This window comes from Sapajus apella, unplaced genomic scaffold, assembly GCF_009761245.1.
Source record: "Sapajus apella isolate SASKATOON/1434 unplaced genomic scaffold, GSC_monkey_1.0 scaffold18, whole genome shotgun sequence".
NCBI classification, from domain to species: Eukaryota; Metazoa; Chordata; class Mammalia; order Primates; family Cebidae; genus Sapajus; species Sapajus apella.
Genome location: NW_022436958.1, coordinates 12913775 through 12931825, shown reverse-complemented (window position 1 = coordinate 12931825; position 18051 = coordinate 12913775). Strand labels below are relative to the sequence as shown.

Below are 18051 nucleotides of genomic sequence, written 5' to 3'. Positions count from 1 at the left end.
AAAGAATCTAAAAGCAATCTATTTTATCATGGATATTAGCAAGAACCAAAAATCATCACTGACCTTTCTTCAATTTCCAAACAAAAAGTAATACAACTGCATAATGGACAGTAGTAATAGGACAATGATTAAATGGCAATCTTCTCAAACACCCATGTTTTACCTCCCCAAATTAGAGGGAAACATATTAACAAGGTTATGTGGCACATATGTTTTTACCTGATAAGCTTTGCAAACGCTGCCCCACAAGGACCCTCCTATCAGACTGTAAATAATGATGGAGCAGGTATATTGGGCTGGCACTGATAACAAAATCAAAGAAGGAAAAAAAATTAAACAAATGCAAAATTGCCATCTTCACGAAATAAGGACTTCAATAAAATTTGTCCTCCTCTCTCCCCTTATCCCCCCACCCAAAACAAAACACACATAAACAAAGTGCAACATTTACCAAATAAATTAAGTCAAAGTGGGTTTGCTTTGCTAGGGAAATTTTATACAAGAAATGTTTGGATGTCAATGCACAGTTCTTAGCACTTTACACAAACACACACACACACACACACACACACACACACTTGAACTACCTTCAACCCACACAGCCATGAGAAAAGCCCAGTCTCCCCTGGCATATACTTCATTACAGTGGTGAAAGCTTCAGGGTACAGTGCCAGCTCACCCATCTTGGGCCCACATCATGAGAGGATAGGAGCTTTCACCGAGATTGGTTTCACTGTCATTGACTTACCCCCAAATTTGTCAAAAAAAAAAAAAAAAAAATAGCAGCACACAAGACCAACTTAACTGAATCTTTGTCAGTTTCTCCGAAAACTTTACTACTTGGAAATTGATCTTCTTAATATGCACAACTGGAAGTAAGGGTTGATTGAGCTTTAGATTTATGTATTTGAATAAATAAACTAAATGTAAAATATCCAACAATATGGATTTTTTTCTAATTGTGCCTAAGAAGATGAAACCTTTTTGGTGTCAAAGAATTCAAATAGTCTGCAATGATGGGTTAAAATAATAACTTATTCATGACAACTTATTCATAGACAAGCACAAAGAACAAAATCTTCTCAAGTACTTTCTCCCCAAGGTTTCCTTTTTTCAACTGCTGGAATGATGCTGGATTTCTTCAGCAATACCCCCTCAAACTGAAAATGGTTAGAGAAAGAGGCCATTCCCGATGCAAGCTCCAGAAGGATCAGGGAGGAAGAAGTGAGGAGAGGGGCAGTCACATTTCCATTTATCCAACTCTGCAGCATTTTCAGCACTTCTGAAAGAATGATGTTCAAACCAGGCCGGTCAAGACTAGTTGCTGCAGGTTCAAAAGCAAGCAGCTCGGAGGTGACTTTTAGGACTTTTTGCATTTACATAGATGTATCTGAATGAACAAATTCTACATTGCCACTGTCAGATTGTTTTTCTGCCCCAAAGAAATTTGCTTTGCATTTTAACAGGTGCCACACTAAAAGGTATATTTTACAGATCCAAAGATGTGACCTGGATATTCAAAATGTGTCTTTGGGGTAATTTGTTTTGGAAAAGTGTTCAGAATGAAAACTTTGAACCCTATAGCAGCACTTTTTGTTCCTTAAAAATATAAAGTAATGTGTTTATTTTACAGGAAACCAGACAGTTGAGGCAGAGCATGATCGCCTGCCTCCACGGCACTTGGTTGTTCCCCTCCAGGGAATGGCACATTGGGGCGTACAGATGGGACAGTGCACTGCCCAGAGGAGGCTCCAGGGACCACCCAGAAACCACCCAACACCCTGGAGGCTGAGTCAGCGGTAATGGTTCTGCGTAGTAAGTGGATCTTCTGCAACCATCTCCTTCAGATTTCTCAGAAAGAGAAAAGTCCGAGCACACATCTGTACACACAGAAACTCTACACACCTCAAAGACCTGAAACTGGTGTACTGCAGATGGCTGGGGTAAGCAAGTATAAAAAAAAAATGGAAACTGTAAGAGGGAAAAAAATAAAGGAATTGGTGATTAATGTAGTCCTTGACATGCTACGTGGAGTTGTATCTGTTGAAAGAGAACCAAAGAGAGAACATAGGAATTAGAGAAAACAGTAGAAATTTACTCAACAAAAAAAATTTAATTCTAGATGTTTAGACCAGAGCTTTCAGATGTAAATATAACATGAACCACATATTTTTTTTGTTTTTATTTGTTTGTTTTTGAGACAGAGTTTTGCTCTTGTTGCCCAGGCTGGAGGGCAGTGGGTGTGATCTCAGCTCACTGCAACCTCTGCCTCTTGGATTAAAGCAATTTTTCTGCCTCAGCCTCCAAGTAGCTGGGATTACAGGGGCGTGCCATCATGCCTGGCTAATTTTTGTATTTTTAGTAGAGACAGGGTTTTCCCATGTTGGCCAGGCTGGTCTCGAACTGCTGACCTCAGGTGATCTGCCCGCCTCGGCCTCCCAAAGTGCTGGGATTACAGGTGTGAGCTACCATGCCTGGTCTAGCCACATATTTAATTTCAAATTTTCTAGTGGCTACATTAAAAAGTAAAAACAAATAGGTAAGATTAACTGTAATATATTTTATATAGCCTAATAAATTCAAAACAGTATCATTTCAACATGTAATTGGTATTACATGTTGAGATCGTTTACGTTACAATATTACTACTGAGATCTTTTTTTCACACAATAGTGTTTGCAATCTGGTGTATATCTTCCACTTTCAGCACATCTCAGTTTGGACTTAGCCACATTTTGAGAGCTCAAAAGGCACATGTGGCTAGTAGCACGTGAACAGCACAGCTTCCTGCTTCCTGATTTTAAGTATTTAGTCCTGACAGTCTCAACATCTCTTCCATAAGTATCTGCTGAGACTATATATATTCACAGTAACATAATGCATTTTCTCATTCCTAAGGGGAAATTAAAACATTTCTCATTTTCTTGCACTTAGGATAGCAAGCAGGTGCAACAGGGCCCTTAACCCAGGCTCTCTGTAGAAAGAGGTTCCCAGTTCCGAAAGGTATGCTCCATCTCCAACGGATAATGAGATTCTCCAAAAAAGCGCGCCCTTCCATTTCATTCCACTTCTCACCAGAGGTTCGGCTGGTGCTGGGCACATCCCCAGGATGAATGTCTAGACCAGCCTGAGTGGCCTCTGTCAGCCTGTACCCAATGCCCGTAAGCTCAGCTTTCAGAAGACACTGAAAGGCCCTGCTTCCCGTCACCAGCTTGAAGCCCTAGCTCTGATATCTTGCTATAGGTTTTGCGCAGAGTTCATGGTATTCTAGGGGATGGGGACAGGGATGACAAAAGAGGGAGGCAGAAGCTCATTCTTGAAAAATACATGGAATTACCTAGTACCGGAAATATGACAGCCACTAAGAAAAGCCCAACTTCTTTTTTGATTTAAAAAAAAACAAGCCTCCATAACCTGACACATTATGCTTTTTGTTTTGCCTCTAGGCTTATATCAAAATTTGGTGCTCATCTGTGGTAAATGTCTCAGATTCCTGCTACCGTGCTCTTTTTTTCCTTCACTCTCCTGATTTATATGCTATACCATTGTAAGCAACCTCACATATTTTGTATCAATAAGCAGGATGTAAGTTACATATAAATGGAAAAAATCGCAGTCTAGAAAGGGGTTATAAAAGTAGATAAAAGCAAAGTAGGTGAAAAAGGAGAAGAAATACAGAACAGAAACTGAGTAGAAAATTAAAAAGCATAACAACACATTCTTTTTAAAAATACCACCTCTTGGCCGGGCACAGTGGCTCATCATGCCTGTGATCCCACCACTTTGGTTTGGGAGGCCAAAGCAGGTGGATCACTTGAGGTCAAGAATTGGAGACCAGCCTGGCCAACACGGTGAAACCCCAACTCTACTAAAAATACAAAAATTAGCCAAGCATGGTGGCATGCGCCTGTAGTCTCAACTACTCGGGAGACTGAGGCAGGAGAATCACTTGAACCTGGGAGGCAGGGGCTGCAGTAAGCCGAGATCATGCCACTGCACTACAGCCTGGGTGACAGAGTGAGGCTCGGTCTCAAAAAAAAAAAAAAGAAAAAATATTCAGAAAACTCATTTGGTATAATCTCCCACAATGGCAAGGCTACTCAACTAAGAAGAGCTTAAACAACCCTAGATGGTGATATTCTTGTCATTTTTAGAAGTCACAGAGAGTAAGAGGTATCTTTGGGAAGAATATGGCCTTTCTAGTGAAATTTTGGGCTTTTTGTCAATATTAGAAGTGAAAAACCTAAAAGCATGGTCACAGTTGTTATTGAATATCCATTTTGGGCTGAAAACCGTTGGAGTGCTGCCTGAATGCCACCATTGACATCGCCATTTCACACTCTCACAGGTTCATTTCTCCAAACACACTATCCCCCTGGTCAGATGAGATCCCCCGGGTCGGATGAGATGGCCGTCCTGCGTGCCCAGAGGCAGGGAGGTGCCGGCACATACCTTGGATTGTGGGATTATGGCCTGACACAATGTTTGCAGACAATCCGTGTTGACACAGCAAGCACTAGACACACAAATGCAACAGGGCAGCCTCCGTAACTCCAGCAGACCATGAAGTGACACGATTTCCCCTGGAAGGCCTTTCAGCCAAAGTCCCCGATCCCCGCTGGGCAAGATGCAGCAGGTTTTGGCTCATAGTTTGGAAGCAACACAGGGCTACAAAGGAGGCCCCACCTGCTTAGTTTAGTCACCTCAAGGAGCGTGAGAGAGGAGAGCCGAGATTGTGACAGGTTGCTGGAAGGAAAAGCACAGGAACTCTGCCAGTAAAGGTTCCTTTCTTTACTACGATGCGGCGTTCCTCTTCATCCCCAGTTAAGGATCTCTATAGGCCTGTCTGCTGAGAAGTCTTTCCAGCAAGCCCAAGAAACATGAATTCCAGTAGGATGTTCCCATCCATCCTCCCCACTATCTGGATCTTCATCCCCTTAGATAAATTCATGGGAGGAAATAGACATACATTTTAAAGGTAAATGGTTCAGCCCTGAGATAAAGCATTTCTGACTGCTCTAATCCCAGAGTACTGGGGAGTCTGCAGAATCTTTAAAGCCCAGTCCTGTTGACTCTCTCTTTGAGGGTTCCGAGCAGTCACTCACTCACTCAGAAGCAGGGGACTGGACCAACTGACCCGCTACAAGACTGTCCCTGGCGCTCTGCCAAACTGTAGATGGTAATTCAAAGTGGCAATGTGTGACCAGATTTAGGAGGAAATAAAATCACCTTTCTTTAGAAAGGGTGGGGAAGGCTGAAGAAAGAGGTTGATTATAAAAGGGTTTTGCAAGACGTATTTAGAGACCGTTTTCACCCCCAATTTTGGCTTTTGCAATTGCTTGCAATGGATTTAAGCTTAATCCAAACAGTACATAGTTTTATCTTTTCTTTTGCCTTTTTATAATTCAATCCCCACATTATAAGAATTACCAATTGTACTTTACTTATCACCGCTGAATAGAAGTGGATTTATCTCATTGGAGCTTTGGTACATATTTGGTCGCTGTGAACTTCTGACTCTGAGAACCGTGAAGCTGAGGAGTACTAAGGCGGAGGAGGCTACTGTGCTGTAGACAGAATCAGGAATTCTTGCCTCCTCGAGATCCCCAATTCCTCCCTTTGGGTTGAGAATGAGAGTTTCAAAGTCCCTCTGCCTCAGCAGTACCCACCTACAGTTATTTCTGTCCTCTCTCCCTGTCCTCGTCAGGTCTGTCCCCATGACCACTTTAACGGTAGCTCACATGCATGGGGGCCTAATTTTGCCAGATCCTCTTCTAAGACTTTTTTCTCTCTACTTTCACATTCTCTCATTCAATCCCAGACAAGCCTGTGATGTGCACACTATGATCCCACCTTCCCCACGCCACAGTTTTCTTAGCTGTCCAGTGGCCCAGAATCTTGTCTGGCATGACAAGGGGAGATTCTCTTCATACACTTCGACCAAAACAACACACCGCAACAGACAGAATGCAGACGCAGCCGGGGGAGTCCAGTTGCCATCTATTAAATAGCCAGACATCAAAGAGATTTGCAAAAATGTAAAACAATGCCATTTGGCTATTTTTTTTGTTTTGAAAATAGTTATTTTCATTGCGAATCGTATTTACAGTAACATGTACGAGCTTATTACTATTTGTAAATGAATCTGGCAGTATTCTAAATTTTTTGCTTTAATCTCTGATATGATCCATATCAATAAGTATAACCCATATATATAAAAACTCATTGATCCCTCTTTTTTTTTTTTTTAGAAAGATTGCCATTCTGTCACCCAGACTGGAGTGCAGTGGCACAAACATCACTCACCACAGCCTCAAACTCCTGGGCTTAAGCAATCCTCCCACATCAGCTGCCCAAGTAGTTGGGACTACAGGTGTATGCCACCATCCACAACTAATTTTTAATTTTTTAATTTTTTTTTTCTTTTTTTTTTTTTTTAGAGACAGAGTCTCACTATGCTGACCACTTTGGTTCCAAACTCCTGGCTTTGAGTGATCCTCCTGCCTTGACCTCCGAAAGTGCTAGGATTACAGGGGTGAGCCACCACACCCAGTCCATCGATCTTATTTAAGAGAAGAAAGGGTCCTAAGGCCAAGAACTTTGAGAACTGTTGCAGAGAAGATCATTGCTCTTAGCCCAGGATCTACCACTCACAGTGGTGGTACCTTGACAGCTCATCTGCCTTTTTGGGATGCAGAATGAGGAGACAGGATCAGGTGATGAGGACCACACAGGTGGGTACTGGGTGCTTGTTCGGCACCAGGTACTAGGCTAATCTTCATGTATTTGTTTTTATTCGTTTATTTATTTTCGAGGCAGGATCTCACTCTGTCACCCAGGCTAGAGTGTGGTGGCACCATCACAGCTCACCGCAGCCTCAAACTCCTCAGCTGAAGTGATCCTGCCAGCTCAGCCTCCCAAGTCACTGGAACTACGGGCATGCACCAACACACCTGGCTAATTTTTTTTTATTTTTGGTAGAGACAAGGTCTTGCTATGTTGCCCAGGCTGGTCTCAAACTCCAGAGCTCAAGCCATCCTCCCACCTCAGCCTCTCAAAGTGCTGGGAGTACAGGAGAGAAAGAATCGAGTCACGCCACAACACACGAAGAACAGGCATTCCAAACTCTGCAAGAAGCAACGAACTCCGGAGTCGCACTGCACCTAGCTCTTTATTTTTAGAAAAAAGCCCATTTTTCATTAAATTATGTGAAGTTTGGTGGTTTGGACTTTTTATTTGTGGTTTTATTTCAATTTAATTTCTGAATTTGTCTTGACAGTTGTATAAGATCTGTAAGCAGGGAATGTATATTGTTTAAAATGTGCAAATACTTAAGTATTATAATAAAATAATTTAAATAAACTCTGGGGATCTGCGAGAATTTTATCCCTTTAAAAGTACACTATTTACTACTCAAGTTTGAGATAAAATGCTATAAATACAGGAAAACCAAGAAAAAGAGTATTCTGCTTTCAGTCTTTCAGAAAACATCTGAGGTTTCAGCAATGCCCCACTGGCGCCATCTGGTGGAGACATTTGAACAAGTCCCCTGGCTTGCCAAAGCACTGCCTGGAGAGGAAGTGGATTTTCAGGGCCCTCAGAACCAGAGAGCTGGGCAGATGTTTAATCAGGTGTCTGTGTTAAGTGTGGGGCCGCAAAGAAGCACTCAGCACTGCCTGAGAGGTCGATTTTACACCTTCTCTGTTCTCAAGCCCGAGCCCCTGCTTCCCCTCCCTCCCTCTCAGCTGATCAGCTGGCTTCTTGCCAGCATGAGGAAAGCTCTAAGGTGAGCTGGTCTAAGGTGAGCCGGATCTTGCCTCCCAGCTCACCCCATCTACAGCCCACCCGCATCTGTGCTTCCTCCTCTGCCCCACTGGACTAGACCATCACCGTCGCACACAGCTATGCTGTAGTATCTCCCATCTTGCAACAGAAAAGCAACGCAACCCTGTCTTAACCCCACATGGCTCCATTCCTCTCATCTCCTTCAAATAAAACTCGCAAAGTGAGTTCAGCTGCCGGCTTTACTTCCTCACCCACTCTCTCTAGTCCATGCTAAGGTCACCGCCATCTGGCCTTCTTCAACCACCCAATCTCTGTCATCATCTTACTCAGGCTCTGAGCTGACCACCTTCCTTCTAGGGTCACAGTCTTCACGTGACCTCTGTGCCCCCACATGCTCCTCGGGCCCCTCGGCTGTGCCACCTCCTTTCTCTGACCTTCCCACTTGCCAGTGCCTGGGCCTGGTCCTGCTCCAGCTCGCCCCCCCAGCTCCCCTCTGCTGTGGCCCCCTTTTCTCTAGGTTGCCTCCTCCAGACCTGTGGCCATAAACACAATCTACAGGTCACGACTCTCCAGCCCTGGCCTCGTCCCGGCCTCTCTCCTGTGCTCCAGACCCAGAGATCCAGCCACCTATTCCATGCACCCACTTGGGTGGCGGGCTCAGCTGGATGCCTGAGAGGCAGCGCAAAAGCAATGTGATGGAAACCAAGCTTTCCCACAAAACCTGCTCATCCCCCAATTTTCCCTGGCATGGTTAAAAAGGAACCAAGGTTTCCCTAACTGCTGGAGCCCACCCAAATCTAGGAACTACCTTGATTCCCTTCCTTCCTCCTCTTGGATCTCAAACCCTCATCAGTAAGCCTGACAGCTGAATCAGCTCTAAGCAGGCACTGACTCGGACACTTCTCCCCTGCTGCCATCACCCTGGTCCAGTACTGGACCCTCCCCCGTGGCCACCCACAGTGACCCCTAGGCAACCCCCACTTCTTATTGTTGCCCCACCCCTACCCCTTCTTATCTAGGGTCCAGCCCAGAGTGGCCTTGTCTCATTATGAACCAGGTCCCACTGCTCCCATGCCCACAGCCCCCCCGGCCTCTCACACTAGGTTACAATCTAACTTGCCCACAGCCTCAACACCTTCATTTACTTGGGTCCAACTCCCTCCACATCTACTCTAATGAAGATGAGCTCTCCTGGGTCATGAGCTACCACCTTATCAGCCTTGCTAACATTCCTCAGATAACCCTCATTCATTCCCCCCCTTGAGTGAGCATCGAACCACTCTCTCCCAAGTTTCTGTGTGCCTGGCATTTTTTATCACTCAGTTCTCAACGTAAATGTCACCCCCTCTTCTAAAACAGTGTTCCTACTCCATTAGCCTGTTTTCGTTTTCTTCTGAGCACTTACCACTACTTGAAGTTACCTTGTTTATTTTCTGTCCGTCTTCCCCTAATGAGCATATCACTGCACAAGAACAGAGCCTTCTTGTCTCATTCACTGTGAAACCAAGTACAGAGCCAGGCCCTCGATGCCAGATCCCACTTGGCAGGTGAGAAAAACTGAAGCTGAAAGAAATCAAGCAACTTGCCCAATGTCATGTGGTTGCACTACACTGACCCATATGTAGGTCTGAGGTTTGAAAAAGATCATCTCCTTCTCCTGAGGCAGCCCCTGTGGATTTGAACTAGATAAGATCAAAGCCAGCATTATCCTGGGTTCTTTTGATTTTTGTACATTGGCACCTTCAGTGGCTCTGAAACCTTGAGGATAAACCAAAATACTCATTATGGCTATAATTCTTGGACCCTGAAATGAAGCAGAAGGAAATTCCAAAGATATCCAGCTGCAAGAATATGTGCTCTGACTCCAACAGGAGGGCTGGGAAGAGTCAACTGAGATCATTTCCACCCAGGGAAGAGAGACTTCAGAACGAAAATTCCAAAGGTCAGGAAAGACTGTCTCAAAAAGGCTTTGATCTCATCTAAGCAATGAGTTCTGCAGTTCCAATTAATTTTCAGAAATGATTTAATATTTCTTTACCATTCAATTGTAATTCCTGAATCTGTGGATTACTACCTATTTTTAATCTCCACTAACAAATGCCCAGTCATTTCTTTAAAATAGTTGTAGCTTGTAGATAAATTCTCTTTATATATATATTTGAGACAGGCTCGACAGGCTCTCACTTTGTCACCCAGGCTGGAGTGCAGTGGCACAATCGCAGCTCACTGCAACCTCCACCTCCTGGGTTCAAGCGATTCTCCTGCCTCAGCCTCCCAAGTAGCTAGGGTTATAGGCGTGTACCTACACACCCAGCTAATGTTTCTGTTTTTAGTAGGGAAGGGGTTTTACTGTATTGGTCAGGTTGGTTTTGAACTCCTGACCTCAAGTGATCCACCTGCCTCAGCTTCCCGAAGTGCTGGGATTACAGGCATGAGCCACTCTGCCCAGCCAGTAATATCTTTAAAAGCCCTTATATCAGCTCATAGTAACAAACAGGATACTCAGTTGGACATGGGCCTTCCCCACTCAGTGGCCAGGATTTATTGCTATAGAGGGACTAAAAACCATTTGGTAACAACTATGTGAATTAAAGGACACTGTAAACCAACTTTTGTCAACTACCATATTCTACAGCGCTTCTCTATACTAGCAGTTAACATTTTTATTGAGCAATTGTCATGTGCTTAGAAGCATGACCTCATTTAAACCTTCTGTCAATGCCAATGACCATGATAAAAGATTCTCCCCATTTCATAGATGAGGAAACAGACTCTGAGGTTAAGTAACTTGAAGGAAACAGAAAACCTGACACCTGAACCCAGGTCCCTTGTCCAATGCTGGGAAGCTGAGGTGGGCGGATCACTTGAGGTCAGGAGTTCAAGACCAACCTGGACAACATGGTAAAACCCCGTCTCTACTAAAAATGCAAAAATTAGCTGGGTGTGGTGGAGCATGCCTGTAATCCCAGCTACTCGGGAGGCTGAAGCAGGAGAATCGTTTGAACCCAGGTGGCAGAGGTTGCAGTGAGCCGAGATCATGCCATTGCACTCCAGCCTGGGTGACAACAGCAAAACTCCATCTCAAAAAGATGATGGGTCGACAGGTGCAGTAAACCATCATGGCACATGTATCTATGTAACAAACCTGCACATGCAGCACATATATCCCAGAACTTAAAGTAAAATTAAAAAAATAAATAACTGCCATAATGGGTGAGGGTGGTTCTGCCACTTCGAGGGTCTTGAAAGTCCACCAGACCTACTGATTTTCATGCTCAGTATGAGAAGAGGCTACACTGGTGATGAACGACCAGGATTTGGTTGTTTGGAGCCGACACAAAATATGGGACTGGCAGACCTTTGTTGGAATCCTTGAAGAAGATGACTGTCCCATTGCATAATCTCTGGAGCCCAGAATCCCTGGACCAGTATATTTAGTAAGGTCTTGTTGGGAACCATACCAACACATCTCTCTGTGTGCTTTCATCTGATGAGGTAAGGCCTGTATTATATCTAGCCCAATGCTGCGCATATCAGGTGATCTATAATGCACAGTGTGCCAGCTGCCCACCCAACCTCCACTCACCCTCTCCTCGCTCAAAGAGCATTACCCTTCTTTGGGGTAGTGAAGTGCCCTGCTAAAAGACTACCTTTTCCAGCTAGATGTGGCCATGTGGCTCAGGGCTGCCCAAAGAAAGGGAGGTGTCAGCATTGCATGGGGCTTCAGGAAAGCTACTTAAAGGGATTCATTCAGGATGGCTGCTTTCGCCTCTCCTCTCCTTCTTCTCTGGTTGCTAAACTTGGAATATAGGCATGATGGCTGAAACTGAAGTCATTTGGTGACCTTGGCTGGCCTTGAGCTCAGGAGGCAGGCACTTGCTTAACCTAGTTAAGAAGCTAGGTTTCTGTTATCACTGTGGAGATGCTCAGCTACTGACACACCACCTTCAAATTTCCTGGACACAAGACAGAAATAAACTACCATCCTGTATAAACCATGGTGAGTTCTCAAACTTTGACAAATATCAGAATCACCTGGAATACTTGGTTGAAACAACAAACAAAGCCAGGCCCTTCCTCCCCTAAGGAGCCTGGGACTCTGGGTGCTCGAGGATGCTCACATCCACCAAAGTTCGAGGACCACTGCTTCAGGCTTTTCTGTTCTAAGCTGCCCAGCTGGATCTTAGAGTTCCCTTCAGGTATCAGCCTCGATACTGACAACATGTAGTCAAAAGCAACTTTCTAACTTCCAGTTTCATTCTACTTCTGATTGGAAGCAGAGATTAGATATGAATGGGGTGGCCCACTGCCAAGACCATTTCCCATCTTCCTGTCTGGAAGACGGCAGATGCTGGCAGACACACTCCCGGCCCGAGGGCTGCCTCCACCTTCCCTCCTGTTCCTGCTACTCTGACCAGCCCCTGGCCTGCTCCTTGGCACTGCCTGGGGCAGCACAGGTGAAAGTTGTGTGGGAGCAGTCACCAAAGCATTTCCCTTGGATGTTTTAGCCTAAGCCTGAGCCATACCCAGACCCAAAGTGATGGCTCCAGCCTCTCCTGCTGGCCTTCTTGCCTTGAGGCAAAAAGGGATGGATAAGGAAAAGTCCAGCCTTCACACCAGGCATGCTTGCATGCGTTGGGAGCCAGCTGCCCTAGCAAAGGCTTACAGTCCAAGGACAATGTCCAGAGACATCTCTTCCCATCTGCATGTTCAAAGTCAGAATTTTTCTAAACAAAGTTTTCTGGTCACCTAGTCATTTGTCTGCCTGCCCAACTAGTAGCCTCTTTTCTCCATTTACATCATAAAGAACGGTTTTCACTCTCTCTTTCTTCTCTTTTGTAAAGCATATCACTTGTTCCTTTTCTTTTTGCTGGGAGAGCAATGTCAGGCATGTGGGCTTCGGGCAGAGAAGCTGGCAGACCACCATCTCAAAGAAAAAAGCACTCTGGACCCACCTAGATATATTCCTTAAACCCCCACTTATTGAGTTCAGATAGTAAACATAAAAACATCACTTTCTATTATCTGGCTCTTTCTTTATATTCTGTTGCTGAGACTTAAAGCAACACCCAACTTCTGTCTGCTCTGGGTTAAAGCAGTTGACCAACAGGTAATGCCCTTTGGGATGCCAACTATAGAAGGGAGTCCCATTGGCAAAACAAAGCTAAGCTGAACCACTCAGCACACCTACCACTGGAGGGGACTGGGCCAGGCCTGGGTCCAGGTCCCATGGGCCCCAGGTAGCCTCAGCTAGAAGACCCCAGGGCTCTCAACTGAGTGAGGGTAAGTCCAGGTCTCTGTTTACCTGGGACCCTCAGGGCCTGTGCTGGAGTAAGGCTGAACTGCTCTCTACTGAAGGTCCACTGTCAGGCAGGGGCTTTGGAAATGCAAGAAGGCTCTGCCTCCAGATAGATAAACCACCCTTGACATGGGACTCACTTAGTATTTATTTCTGGTAGTGAGTGGAGTTTGAAGAGCTGCCTCCTCCCCCTCGAATGGCATGGACAGCCGTTGGAGATGAGGCTGGGTAGTGTCCGGGCCGGATGGGCTTGGCTGTATCCAACCAGCGGAAAGAAGAGAGAACAAACATTTAGGCTTACAGCAACCAGATACCTACAGGTCACCTGTGACAAATAAAATTCACAAGTCTTATCAACAGTACAATTCTTACCAACCATCAGATCTTTCTGAAAATGGGAAAACTATCAGTATAGTTAGCAAATCCAAGGCATCCAAATATTTAAGGGACAGAAAGAAATTATACATCAATCAGCTCGTTTCTAATTTTGGCCAAGAAAAGGTAGGAAAAAAGATTTTCAGTTTTATCTGAAACAGATCATCGGTTCCCATGACCGTCAAGGGCATCTGTGTAGCCCCTGAAATTGGATGCAATTCTGCCTGTGATGCTATTTTCTGGGGAGAGGGTCCATAGCTTTTAATAGATTCGCAAAGGGTATGAAATCCTGCAAATGCGTTGAACCACTAATCTAAGGTATGATTTAAAACTAGAAACATGAAGCTGCTGGTTTACAATATATCCGTACAGCAATACCTGATGGGAAATAAATTACACGTTATTGGAGATGTTTCAGTTAAACAAAAAAATTAAAGGATAAATTTAGAGAAAATCCCGAAGTTGTTTTTATCCCTATGGCTCTATCCTGGGAACTACTACTCTGGCTACACCCACATTTCCTACACGGGCGAAATGCCCAAATCCATACAGGTCTTGAAGGACCTGAGACTCTAGACCTCCCCAAGCTCTGTGCCAGCCTGTAGCCACGCCCCATCACCGATGCCAGCCTGGCTCTTCCCGGGGTATTTCCAGATCTGCACTTGGAGGCTTTCCCTGGGGCTCTGGCTACATACAGGCTCCTTCATGGCCCCACCAGGTGCAGAACACAGGGGCCCTTCACACCTTACAGAGAAATATCCTCCTATTCCAGTATTTTATCTAAGAGTATACATATTTATAGCCCAAGACCTAGGCCTATAACCCTGGCTGCCTTCTCTCTGCCCAGCTCAGAAGTTTTGAGGCCACAAAGTATGCTGGAATATCTCAGAGTAGAATAATGGGGGTGTCTGACAATCCCATTCCCCCGGGGGTGGGGTGGGAGGGGGCGGGGAGGGGAACAGGGTGCGGTCAGGGCTGCGTCCTACAGGGCTGCGTTCTCTTGATCTTTTAGCAAATCTTAGCTGGGAGGCCGCAGCAGCTTCTCAAGCCCCAGGCACCACGGCGCACGCACGTACCGATCTGGGCTGAATGGGCCCTCCTGGCCATGTTCTTGGCCCGCACAGCCTCCTTGATGCGATCCACCTCCTGCTGGTAGCGCTTGCGGTCCCGCATGGCGTTCTCCTTGGCCTCCTTCAGCGCGCTCTCCAGCGCCTTGACACGCTCGGCCGTGGCGCGCAGCCGCTTCTCCAGCTTGGGCAGTTCACAGCGCAGGTCTGCGTTGTCCCGAACCAGCTGGGGCCGCAGGAGGGGAAAGGCAGAGAGTTACCAGGCAGGCTGCGCGGTGCAAACCGGAGCAGCCAGAAGCAGCCCCTGCGGCTGAGCAGGCGGCCCCCGCTAGGTCGTCTTTGAAACACCATACAACCATAGAAAGGAAAGGAAAACTCAGACTGTGGACTCTGGGCTGCTGAACACGTGATTCACGGGTGCAAGGAATGGGGCTGGTGGGGATACAATTAAAAGCTATTTCCCACCACAGGAAACCTTCGGTCTGAGGCAAGATTTTCCTCCCCTTTTGTTTGGGTGTATGCAGGGGAAAGGGGAATTGTGTGAGAAAATTGACCATGTATGAGAATAGTAAATTAGCATGAGAAAGCTGAGACACTTAAAGCCGGTTCAAAAGGACTCAGTGAAAAACAAGCATGTTCCTGAGCTCTCAGAGGGCTTCCTTCCACGCAGGACCTGCTGCTTACACTGGCATGGGGTTGGGACCCAGCTTCACAACATATCCAGAGGCCAAGAGGTAAGAGGAGGAGACGGCGCCTTTTTGCTGACTGAAGAAACAGGCCAGCTCTAGGCAGGAGTGGGCTCAAGGGCCAGCTATTTATGGGCGCTCTTTAGTGGGCTCCTGGCCATCTGACTTGGTATAAGTCATTTGACCACAAGCCTCAAGTTTCTCATCCATAACACAAGTCTACTGTATAACAGGGGATCCAGGTGGTTGGAGAAAGTTTTGAGAATCAGAAAGTGCTACAGCAAAGTGAGCTTCTGCTGGGTCTCCTGCTTTGTTCTCCAAGCACCAGCTCTAGTGCCTGGCAGAGAGTAGGTTCTTAATAAATGTTCATTCAATCCATGAATAAAATAACGCATCTTGGCCAGGCACGATGGCTCAGGCCTGTACTCCCAGCACTTTGGGAGGCAGAGGCGGGCAAATCACGAGGTCAGGAGTTCAAGACCAGCCCGGTCAACATGGTGAAACCCAGTCTCTACTAAAAATACAAAAAATTAGCTGGGAGTAGTGTCACATGCCTATAATCCCAGCTACTCAGAAGGCTGAGGCAGAAGAATCACCTGAACCCAGGAGGCGGAGGTTGTGGTAAGTGGAGATCATACCATTGCACTCCAGCCTGGGTGACAGAGCAAGACTGTCAAAAAAAAAAAAAAAAAAAAAAAAAAAACATGCATCTCAGAGCCCTATTTCAAGCTCTCTGGTAGTTTTTGCTTTTGTATTTCTCATCAACAATTTGGTTGAATGGCTTCAACCATCTTGACACTATCATCCTCCGTCTGGGTAAAACAAAATACCATCATCAATAATATTGATGAAGACTTAACAATTCAAACAGAAATGACAACTCCTCAGTCATGTGGTTCAAAAACTTGGGCCGTTTCCGTCACAACCCAAGTCCTAAAAAGGGAAAACAGCCAGGCACACACCAACGTATAAACGGAAAGTATCCAAGACAAATGACCTGCCAAAATCACTGATGGGTTTGGACACAGTTATCACTCTCTGTCACTCTAGACAAATGCCAGCGCATCGCAGGCATCCGAGAGAGCGTCTGAGAGCACTAGGAACGGGCAGCTGAGCGGAGAGGGTGCTGGTTCCAGTCCCAGTCCTCCCACCGTGCAATGAAGCAAGGCACCAGTCTGTTTCCCCTTATGTAAAAATAAAGGACTTGAACCAGCTCAGTGGTGTCCACTTTGCCTTCTGTGGAGCCTTCAGGTCCACAGAGGTACCTCAGAGCTAGATACAGAAGCTAGTTGGTGTCCAAAGTCAGGGGGGGAGGCAGGATGAAAGGACAGGCCTCTGAACACTTCCCTCTCCAACCCCAGAGAGCTCAAACCCAATACTTTACATTTGGCTTTGATAAAAGAAAGTCCTTTATATATAAGAGAAGTCACTGAGAACTAAAGGATTTGTAGGGAACCTTTGTAGCCGTTATGTCCTCTGATGGCGTACAGTTCTTTTACCTTCAATCTCAGCATCGTCTGCACCCCGGGGCCAAACCTGGTGGGGCTTGTTTCCAGGAGAGAGGGGGTAAGCAGAGGGGAGCAGGTGGAACTCTCCTACCTGCTTGTGAACCTTGGTGAGCTGCTCCAGGTTATTCTCCAAAAAGGAAATTTTCTGCTTCTGGGCGGCACTGCCCCCTCCATCATCGCTGTCCAACTCCACACTCTGCACCAACACCAAGAGGTCAGAAGGACAGGCTGTCACCCGCCCACCCTCCATCCCAGGATAATGTGGACGAAAAAAAAAAATCCCCATTCCCACCAAAGGGTATTCTGAAAGCAAAAATCGAGAGGTTCTAAAAGTTCAGACTCAACAAACCCCCCAATTAATTTCCCTTATTAGTACAAAAAATGATTTGAGGAGGAGCTATTTTTTAGACAACTAGAAAAAAAAAAACTTCAAATCTGCTTTTGAAAGTTACAGATGAGGCCAGGTGCATTGGCTCATGCCTGTAATCCCAGCACTTTGGGAGGCCGAGGCGGGCAGATCACATGAGGTTAGGAGTTTGAGACCAGCCTGACCAACATGGAGAAACCCCATCTCTACTAGAAAAAAAAAAAAAAACATACAAAATTAGCCGGTGTCGTGGCGCATGCCTGTAATCCCCCAGGTACTTGGGAGGCTGAGGCAGGAGAATCTCTTGAACCCAGGAGGTGGAGGTTGCAGTGAGCTGAGGTCGCACCATTGCACTCCAGGTTGAGCAACAAGAGCAAAACTCTTGTCTCAAAAAGAAAGTTACAGATGATGTATCTTCAGTAAAATACACCTCTCCCTTGCATGTAGTAAATAGAGACTTCTTTTCAAAAGAAAGCATTCCAAAACTCATTGAGAAACAACAACCAGGAAAACATAAACCCAAGACCTAAATTTTACTTCAGCCATCATGATGGGATAACAAGTCACCAAGCTTGTAAGCAAGTGTCTGCGATCCCACTGAGAAGTCTTAATGGCCTCTGCTTGTCCCTTCAGCTTCCAAATCTATAAAATTCATTAGTGAATCAACCCAAATTAATCACAGCATCCTTGTGCTGGGTAAATTCTTGAAATTTATCAGATCTTGAAATTGGCAAAACACTGCACTCCTGGCAAGCCAAGTGGCACAGATAAGTTGGAAAGTACAGGTGCAAATACATCCCGGTGTTCCAAGGTGGCAAAGCATGTTTGCTCTGATTACAAAAGAGATCATCATCCTTTTTCTGAAAGGTAATTGCTACATGAGCATCTCAAACCTGCAGCTCTTCAGTCTAAAACTGAGCTCCCCAAACTTAAGCCTTAGCACCAGGCTCCCCAGGGGAGGGTT

The 18051-nt window shown here is 45.7% G+C and overlaps 1 protein-coding gene across 2 annotated transcripts in view; it reads right to left on the bottom strand.

The window, feature by feature from the left end:
* Window positions 1-234: 234 nt before the first annotated feature.
* Window positions 235-18051, bottom strand: part of KIF5C (kinesin family member 5C) — a 150719-nt gene continuing 132902 nt past the window's right edge. For both annotated transcript variants that reach the window (XM_032286340.1, XM_032286341.1), the window contains 4 exons: window positions 16812-16916; window positions 14536-14752; window positions 13225-13338; window positions 235-2040 (listed from right to left, as the gene is read on the bottom strand). In XM_032286340.1, coding sequence (XP_032142231.1) covers window positions 13232-13338; window positions 14536-14752; window positions 16812-16916 — 429 coding nt within the window. In that variant the 3' untranslated portion in view covers window positions 235-2040; window positions 13225-13231. The remainder of the gene's footprint in view (window positions 2041-13224; window positions 13339-14535; window positions 14753-16811; window positions 16917-18051) is intronic.